Here is a 10,000-nt window from a genome sequence, read left to right as displayed (position 1 = left end):
TTTGCAAACAAGTTATTTTCTGGCCACCATTGTGAAGGGGACTGTAGATCAAAAGTCTGAAGTGTGTGGCAAGGAGGTGGAGTCGGTTGGGCATGTGGCGAGTGGTTATACTGGTTTAGTGCAGAGGGAGTATCAGTTAGGAGGCATGATCGAATGGGTTTGAGGGTGTACTGGGAACATTGTCTGAAATATGGTGTTAAGTGTGCTGATGTGTGGTGTAAGGAGGTTCTGGTTGAGATGAGGGTTTCGGAGGATGGGATTGTGGAGATGTGGTGGGATAGGAGCATCGATGAGAAAATCACCAACTAGTCTCCTCTGGCAAATGAAATCAGCTTAGTCCTCCAGAAGATGCTTAGTCTCGAAGCTCCAGATCCAGGGCCAAGGCTAAGTAGTGTTTATGCCTTCCGAGTTTGAATACCATCTCCTTGCAGGTTGTTTTGTTCACAGAAAGTCAAGAATTTGTGATTGCTATTTCTATAAATATTAAGTATTACACTGTATAACCTAGTTCTTCTTCTAGAGAAGACTCTTTATGGTAGTCACTCAATACGATTATGTAGGTAATTTCCATTCATGGTTATTAGAACCTAGGAGCATACTTTTAGTAAAAAAAAAATCCTCCTTCCAGGATCTTTGAGCCAATTCAAGTGCGGATATTAAACCTTGGAGATACATCACATTCTGAATACAGATGTAACAGTCTCGCGGCACAAGCTACTTCAAGTCTGTTTTATGAAGTAATCGATTCTTACAGGTAATTTTGAGGAACTTGGCCATGGCTAGTTAACTTTTAACTGAAGGATGATGTGTTTAGCTCAAGCCTGGCCACCAGTATTTTTGGGTGGCAAAAAGTACTTTGTTTTGCTTTGCCCGATTCTCTGCATGCATCCATGGATACTGGTGTTGACTTTGCCCCTAAAGCAGCAAGGCTCAGTATCAGATAAACTATAACCAAATTTATTTTTGGAAAGCCTGGAAAGGATTCAGAGCAATGGTTATTAACTCTCAGTGATGGATGCTAGCTGGAGCTTGAAACGTTTCAATGACTTTGAGGATAACCATTTACCCATAGATATGCTTCCTATCAAATAGCAGTGCTATAACCTTTAAACTTATTGACTTGCAGGAATGACTTTGTTGATGACAAGGGATGCATGACGCAATCCTCCAATATGCATGGAATGTACATTACAATGATGAAAAAACTGCAGGTTAGTTTGACAACAGTCTGCTATTATCCTGTGAAATCCCATATTTTGCATCTATACAGGCCTTATAACTCAGGTGGTTGGATTGTACAGCTGTAGCACCGGTATTGCGAGGTCACGGGTTCAAACCCCGTTGAAGTCCTGAAATTTTCAGGCTACTCTAAGCAATTGCGAAAATTGTGTCCATGGATAACTGCGAGGATCATAGCTTTACTTAAAGGAACTGCTGTCACCAATTTTCTTTTTGCTTGGTACTGAAAACTCTTTTCTGGTTGTATTTCCCAGGAGCTGGTTGAAGTTGTTAAAATCAGTGAAACTACAGTGTCATCATTAACCGAAGAGGTAGAAATGAGAAGACGGGAAGTGGAGAGTTGCCGGCAGCAACTTAGTAGTAGAAATGGTTAGCAAACTTTTCCTCATTTGACATTTTGGAAGATCTTGAAGGCATCATTCTGGTTTTGAATTTAAGTTAATTAACTTGATTATGATTTATTTTTGTTGATTAGCCTTAATTTGTATAGGTAATCACATGATTTTGAGTGCACAACTATGTAAGTTTTTTAAAGACAAACAAAATTTAGCTATGCTTATATATTTCAAACTGCACAAGAAAAAGCATGTGATTACTTATTAATGATATACCTGAAAAAAATATCGAGATGAGGATTCATAATTAATCAGGTGAAATACATACGTGCCATGCAGTCACACAAAAATTGCGACATCTGGGGCTCACGTTTGATTGGCCATCTTAAGTAACCTTTCTTTGATCATTGACCATATAGGGGCCGGTTGCTTGAAGCCTGGTTCATGCTAACCGTTGGTGAAGAGGTATCAAAACCTATAGGTTTCCATGGTATTAATGCAGGTTATGCAGGCTTTGAGAAACCGGGGCCAGAATGCTAGGTTTTGTTACTTCTTTTAGGTGTACTAAATTTCTAAAATCTAGCTTGCCAACGAAGCAGGTGGTAAAGCAGACTGCCAGTGCCTTCATATACATTAGCACTGATAAACATTATAAATTTTTAAGTCTAAGCACCCATTTTAAAACAGTTGGCTTTCAATAACTGTGTGCTAATGGGGACATTTTTCAGTTTTTCAGTGAGTGATTAAGGTTAGGTTTGGGTTAATCTGCTGTCTGCAGTGTGCAAGTGTCAGACACTGACTTTTTTTGCAGTGATCTCATCTTTTCTGCACTGTGTTACCTGGAAACTGCATTTCTCTTAGCCAATCAGGGTGGAGAAAACTTAATTTTGCTTTGACTTGGTCATATTATTGACCAAGCATTGTAGCCTCAAAATTATGGACACTGCAATTCAATAGGCGGCATTTGTATTCTCACAGTAGCCATGGAAACAAGCATGAGGGAGAGGCTAATGCAGGCGAATCTTTACAGATTCAAGTTATTTTCTGCGTGAGCCTTCATTGCATGTTCATTCCAGTCCAACCGTGAAAATGTTGATTTTTTGAACGAAGGTAAGTAAACACCAGTCTGAGACTACTCAGAGAAAACGTTCATGGAGCTGGAAGGTAGAGAACCCTGGGTTTAATAATAATAATAATAATAATAATAATAACAACAACAACAACAACAACAACAACAACAACAATAATAATAATAATAATAATAATAATAATACATAGTACCTAGGTATACCGGCTATAACTGGCAGTGCCCAGATGACGGCCTTGTTGGGAACATCACATATCCTCAGAAAGGTGCTGCGTCTCTGAGCTGGGGGAAGGAGCTGAGATGTGACATGGAACACCCAGCAAGAATTGAAAGCTGGAGAGAATCTCATAATAATAATAATGATAATAATAATAATAATAATAATAATAATAATAATAATAATATGGTACAAGTCATACCTGTAGTGATAGGAGCCCTGGGAAGTGTCACCAAAGGATTTGATAGGTGGATTGGAAAGCTAAGGATACCATTCAATGTTGGAGTAATGCAAAAAACTGCCTTGTTGGGAACTGCAAGGATATTGAGGAAAGTGTTGAAAATGTGAAGAAGAGATAATTCTGTTAGCCTTTAGTCATTTGTTATGACTCGCCTAACAGAAGAAAAGATGGCAATTGAAACTTAATAATAAGAATATTAATAATAACAATAATTATTATTATTTTCTCCTTATGAAGACAACCATTTTAATTTCTTGTATTGTTGCAGAGAAACTTAGTGAGGTTGCTGAAGAGAGATCTCCACAGCCAAATTTGGCTTCCAGTAAATCAAACCAGGACATTGACAAGGACTTGATCGATCTAAGCGAACAGGACGCTGGGATTAATATTGACGATGATAAAATAAAACAACCACATTTTTCAGAAAATAACTTGGAGGAAAGAAATGATCAATATTCCTGGAGTGAAAAAGAGAAATCTGATGTCAATGAAAAGGTTCTTGGGAAAGCTGCACATTCTAGCAGAAGGAGGAAACAGAGGACTCCAACTAGAGTTGCGAGTTATTCAGCTGTGAATGATAATGATGATGATGATGATGATGATGACATTACAGATGATGAGACACAATCATATTCTAATAGCGACAGTATGAAAAGGAATGAGTTGAGCTACGAAGAGACGTTTTCACAGAATTTAGCCATGGAATCATCTTCGCCGATTTTTTAAGAGATTTTATCAATAGTTGATGGCCTTATGCAAAACTGTAGCACATGGTTGTATGACTTGGTCTTTTTGTTGTTTGTTTGGTCATCCAATTTACTCTGTTCATCTCTGCGAAATACCAGCAATAAACAGTGCTGTGGCTCTGCTGTGAACTGTCAAGTCTTAAGGTACAATGCTAGTTTCCTGTGAGAGCTTCTGGTTTTTGCAGCTTTTGTTTGAACTGCTGGGAAACAAAAGCCAAAAACCGATGCTCTTGCAATCTAGAATCTTATTTTATGAGAACGGATGCATGCCTAAATGATGTTGATACAATCAAGAGATAACAGAAAAAACAGTTAACTGAACTTCTTTCAGTAATTACTTTGATTTATGTGGTCCTTGCGATTTGCACCAGGACAAACTGAAATAATTGAAAATTGTTTTTACAGAAATGAGGTTAAATTGATAAAAAAAGAAACATACCCTTTTTTGATATCCCACGATCTTGACCTCTTGCTTGTTCAATAACCATATTAGTTTTATTGCTAAGAATTCACCAACAATTTTAAAAAAGGAGTCATTTACAGTATACATGTACATTGTAGTTCAATTTAGTTTTGCCTAAATTCTCTTCAACTATTTGTTTTTAATGACAGAGCATTACATGTACGTTTTCTTGAAGAATAATATTTAGGGGTGTTGAAACTGCATTCCAAATTTCCCCTCGAGATGATGACTGACTGACTTTTCTGCAAATATTACCAGATGTACAAATGTTTTCGGGATTGCATATGCTATCAGTTTTGTATAAAGATTGCTGTTATAGAGATTTTTTACAAAGTATCCTTTAGAAACAAATCAGTACCTCTGGGAGCCTGGTACAGTAGATCTGTTCGCTAGGCAAACTTATGCAATGGTAAGAAAACAAACAGTACTTTACTTTAACCTGTTTTGTACTTGTAAATAAATATGAAGTCTTTATGGATGGTTACAACTTCTGTTGATACATGTACATGTATGCGTGTATCATCCACATATTGCTAAAGGAAGATTGAAATGAAGAAACAACAGGTAATTTTCAACATGAGAATGGAACTTTTCATTAATGTCCAAGCTTGTACTTATTCATTGGATAAAATAATACTACATGAACATACATGAACATAAGTTTTGATATCCCTGCAATAGGTTATTGCACATTTAAAAGATGCCGTTAATAATTAACTTTAATTTTTACCTTTTGTATCGCTATTAAAGGGGCTGTGTCATGGCAGTCATGGCACGCGTCATGTTGTTTTACCAGTTACTTGCCCCTACTCTCTATGCAACTCAACGTTAACCCTGAAATTACTGGTACTTTTAAAAAACACAAATCAAAGCTTTGTGCAGGGATGACACAGTGGTCAGAGCACTTGCCTCCCACCAATGTGACCTGGGTTCATCTCTCATACTTGGTGTCATAATGAAGGTTGTCAGTTTGTTGGTTCCATACTCGGCGCCAAGAGGTTTTTTCCCCCTCTCCTCAAAAACCAACAATTGACTTCACTTGCGTTAATTTTTAATTTCAGTTTAGTGTCCCCAATAGGCCACTTGCACTAAGAGGTCATGTGACCAATGCTCCCCTTAAACAGTGAGTTGTAATCTTGCTGTTGCCAAAAATTGACAGAACACATAAAAATTATCTTACACGCGAAATTTGAGAGGAAACGCATTTAAGGGAGATATTTTATGGTACTTTGATTTTTCAACAAAGTAGCATGATTTGTCTTGGCTGCCATGTTGGAGGGCATACCGTGATAGTTGAGTTCAGATGTGCCATAAACGTTACCACATCATCTTTTCAACATTTTCGTTGAAGTTCAAGTGCAAAATTTGTGTCAGAAAGTGGTAATTCATAATTTTAAGAAAATCAAGTTTTGGTCACGTGACCAGCTACGGACTTTCTCATTTTAAGAAAATGGTGCGGGTTTGAAAAACCAAATCACTATTATACTGGGTTGCCGCAAACCCAGTCGGAATCTGTCTTTAATTTCGTCGTTTTTTACTGGGTTGCCGCAAACCCAGTCGGAATCTGTCTTTAATTTCGTCGTTTTTTTATTTTTCGTTTTCTTTTTTTTTTTCTTTTTTTCCGTGTCGGTAAAAGTCTTTCCTGTCACTTCCCTGCTAAGTGGTGTCTTTGTGCATAGAGCCTTCTACGCGTATTTTCTTAGGATCGAGAGGGTAGTGGGAAATGCGTAGATTTCTCTGGTGGACACAGTAGAACGATTAACTTAACCGGCAATGGCGTCGAAAGTCATGTAACGCGAATGGCGTTTTAGTGGATCTTTGAACAAAATGTACCCTTGTGAAGCCCAATAATGGCAAGCGAATTGGATACTGAACAAGACAGGCGGTCGAATGTTAGAAGCGACAAGTAATGGACTTCGACAACAATCTGTCGCCCGTCGAGCCGTAATCAAAGTGAGCTGTCTTCCTAAAATTTTGCCAAGTGTGGTGTTTTGTACAACACTCAAACCAAATGAATAACTCAGTATGGGTTCAACAAAGACAGAGAAGGAATCCCTATAGTGGATCTGTTATCTCAGTTGTCTCGCTATTTGTCAGATTTGTATTTACCTGTTCTCAACTCTGCACAATCTTCCGGTATAACAATTGGAAATTTCACTAATAAGTCATTGACGTGAATGGCGTTTTAGTGGATCTTTAAACAAAATATACCCTCATGGAGCTCAAGAATGGATCGTCAATTGGATGAGCAAGACAGCGCTGAAAAATAAATATCTGGATTTTAAGAGACGAGTAATGGTCTTCGACAACAATTTCATTTTTTGCCTTTGGATATCAAGTGAACTTTGTTTCTAATATTTTACTAACTTGGTATTATATAAAACACGGAAATCAAATAGCAATTTTTTTATGGATTTAACCATAGTTACTAACTATGATTTAACAAATTAACATTGAAGGAATCGAACGCCTACAAGAATGCATCACAGTGTTTACTCAAGTCGCATCTTAGTTGTCTGACAATTTACATTTACCGTTATTTTGTACTCAACTCTGCAAAGGTGTAAAATATTTGGAAATGTGACAGCGAAGAATTATTTGAATGAAAGTTGTTGTCGCTTTTGTGCTTCATTATTTACGGCCAGCGTTGCGAGTCGAAAAGGGTTTTGATGTGAACTGTCAAAAATGTTTTAACTGCATCTCTTGTTTGCACGCACTCAATTGAAATAGGAAGGTATTTTTGCCTCTAATAGTAAATATGTTGTTTGTTTCGATTAATTTTTCGCTGGAAAAGGATTTTGCCGAGATATTTCCAGCCTTTGTGAACTTTAATATCATGTTGTGTAATTTTTGAGCTTAGCAAATTTGCATACGTGTGTTGAAATGTGATACGGGAGCATTTTTGTGGTATAGTGTAACAAAAATAAACAGGTCTGTTGGAAGCTTGCTTGAGTTTCAACAAAATGACCCCCAAAATCGGCAAAAAAAAAACTGACACTGATGAATAATAAAGTAGCTGCTATCCCCAAAACGATGGAATTACCTGGCGATAAATAACCTCGTCTTGGAGAGTAAAGTTTTGACTGTCAACCTGAAGAATTGGGCGATTGTGATCTTTGTGTTGAATTCGCACATTTCTTGTCAAACTTTATAACACTTGAAAGAAAAAGAAAACGTACAAAAACAAAAACCCGGTATCTGTGTGAAATGATGATTTGACACTGTTTCGCAAGTAAACACACCGCGGTAACTTCATCACGGCGCCCTCTGAATCTGATGTAACTTTCGATTTTGCACTTTTACTTGTGCAGCCAAAAGTACAATAGCAAAAATCTCCAAGAATGTTTGTCGGTGATCGTAACTTTTTATATTCGGGGTTAAAAATTAATGTTGTTTTCGTGTCATAAATGTCGTTGCTGATGGCAAAATATTTTATTCTCGATCGACCGTCCAGAAAACTTCCTTCTGCTCTTCCCAAAAACTTTGTACCACTATTTTGTTTACTTTTGCATCAATATTTGTTTTGCATAAAGCAAGCTAACAAAATCAGTTCCTTGCTTGGTCCGCATTTGTTAGCGTTAAAATAGAATTTTCGGTCCAATGCTTCTGTTTTGAGGGGTATATTGTTTTTGGTCTCCCATCCAGATACTAACCCCGCTGAACAGAGGGATTAAGTTCAGCGAACTATTGTAGCTGTCAGATGCTCAGAGGGAACGCTTAAACTTGTGGTGAAAAGAAGTTGTGAGGGAACTTGAAAATTATCAACACCTCAGCCCAGAAGCCAATGTTTCTCGCTTCTCTTTTATTTGTTATTCTTCAGAGACTGGAATGCTGTAGTTCAATACCACACAATTCACTGCCTTCTGATTTTCTGTAACACGTACCACAGGCAACCCAGTGTATGCTTCACGGAAGCATCTCATTTTGTTTAAGAGATGAACCACTAATAGTGTTTCGAAGGCAAAATCATGTAACTTTCATTTTCATAAAAACAATGTCACATGACTTCTTAGTGCAAGTGGCCTATTAGTGTTCCAGCACTAGCACGACTAGACACTTACATGTAAATGAAGTTCCTTTCCTTTTTGTGACAAAAACAATGACTGCATGTCTGTACATGTCAAGCATACAGAATTTAATTTAAACAACAAAGGCGAACTTTGAAAAACTGTTAGAGTGAAAATTTCTTTAAACCCCTGTTGCAGTCCAAAAAAAAAAGGTTTCCCATCCCTGCTTAATTTTATTCAAACCTTCCCTCAATGGCCAGTGCCCACTCGCTGAAATTAGCTAAATTTCGTGACACAACCCCTTTAAGGTAGGACACACTTCTATTTTGATGCAACATACAGATTTGCTCGCCAACAGAGTCCAGAATAGGATATTTGCATGATGACACCATTTGACTACAAGTCCCAGAATCCTTTAGGTTTTGCTTTTCTCATGCTAATTAGAGCTACTGTTATTTTTACCCCGCTGGGAATACAAAATTTAAATAAAAAAAGAAAGACAAACTGGTAGTTGTAGTTGCTTATTCATGTTTTAAACTATCATGAAAGTTGCCTATTCAGTTTTAAAGCGTTAATGCTTACAAAGTCACATACTGTAATACTGATACAGTACCTTCTTAAGTAATGTTTAAAAAACGAGCAGCAGTGTTTTATCAGGGTTTAAAATCATGAGGCGTAGCCGAGTGTTTTTAGACCCGATAAAACGTGCTGCGAGTTTTTTGAACGGCTTAAAAAACATTCCACAAAGAGCATGTCCCTCTGGACTCAAAACGATGGTTCAAATTGTGAGAGGTGAATATTAGCATACAAGAAAAACAAGCTTTGCCTTATTGTAAACAAACTCATGTTGGAATCAGCTTCTGAAATACATGTACATACACTGTATTGATTTCATTGCTATAAGTAGGTTAACAGATCAACAGCAACTGCCCATGTTTGTTAAAAGAAATAATCTTCGAAACAATATGTAAAGGGGGCATGATTTTTATTTACATCTTTGGTTACAGAATGCAAGTTTTAGGTTGGCAAGACTGAAAACAGCACAGAATTAATGATAATATTTATCCAAAAAGACTTCTAGAATAACTTTGGGTCATCATGGAAAGCCAAATACTTCATCGTCACAGGCATAAAACCTAAAGGAAACAACCAGTGAGACACACGCAGTCAGCGTTAGATCAGAGGAATATAAAATCAAGCTTCATGTTTCTCAATACCCATTGCTCGTGCCCTCCTGATGGCTCTTGATATTTCTGTTTGCTTTTTATCACATAAACCTGCAAAATAAGATTTGAGAATTTCTAAAATCTAGCTTGCCAACGAAGCAGGTGTTAAAAGAGGCATTTAAGTAGCTTGCAAATAATTATAACCATGACATTTGTAGCACTGGTAGCTACAGTGGACAGAAATAACTACCGGTAATGGCTGTACTTCGAGTCAGATGTTCCGAAAACAAATTTAATTTTTGTTGTTATGAAAGGAAAATGAAGCAAAAGTTCAATCCAAGAGGCAAACAGGTGATTTCAAATATTTATTAATAATTTTAATCAACTTTGAGTTCCTTCTCCCATTTCCATTTAAAATTATCACTTTTTGGCTAGCAAAAGAGATACATTCGCTAGGGATATCGGATCCAAAAAATTAATTGAGTGATTCTTGACTACT

The 10,000-nt window shown here is 37.1% G+C and overlaps 2 protein-coding genes across 3 annotated transcripts in view; one reads left to right on the top strand and one right to left on the bottom strand.

Annotated features, from left to right (window-relative positions):
- Positions 1 to 4,802, top strand: part of LOC138007343 (BRCA1-A complex subunit Abraxas 1-like) — a 16,940-nt gene extending 12,138 nt beyond the window's left edge. The window contains exons 7-10 of one of the 2 annotated variants that reach the window (XM_068854168.1): positions 629 to 754; positions 1,127 to 1,211; positions 1,494 to 1,608; positions 3,388 to 4,802. In XM_068854168.1, the coding sequence (XP_068710269.1) occupies positions 629 to 754; positions 1,127 to 1,211; positions 1,494 to 1,608; positions 3,388 to 3,845 (784 nt within the window). In that variant the 3' untranslated portion in view covers positions 3,846 to 4,802. The remainder of the gene's footprint in view (positions 1 to 628; positions 755 to 1,126; positions 1,212 to 1,493; positions 1,609 to 3,387) is intronic. The other variant, XM_068854169.1, reaches the window with a different exon arrangement.
- A 4,499-nt stretch (positions 4,803 to 9,301) lies between these two features.
- Positions 9,302 to 10,000, bottom strand: part of LOC138007345 (uncharacterized) — a 5,185-nt gene continuing 4,486 nt past the window's right edge. The window contains exons 5-6 of the mRNA XM_068854170.1: positions 9,553 to 9,612; positions 9,302 to 9,471 (exon numbers count right to left, since the gene is read on the bottom strand). Of these exons, the coding sequence (XP_068710271.1) occupies positions 9,413 to 9,471; positions 9,553 to 9,612 (119 nt within the window). The 3' untranslated portion in view covers positions 9,302 to 9,412. The remainder of the gene's footprint in view (positions 9,472 to 9,552; positions 9,613 to 10,000) is intronic.

Source organism: Montipora foliosa, chromosome 6, assembly GCF_036669935.1.
Source record: "Montipora foliosa isolate CH-2021 chromosome 6, ASM3666993v2, whole genome shotgun sequence".
Taxonomy (NCBI): domain Eukaryota; kingdom Metazoa; phylum Cnidaria; class Anthozoa; order Scleractinia; family Acroporidae; genus Montipora; species Montipora foliosa.
This window is presented reverse-complemented; position numbering and strand designations above follow the sequence as displayed.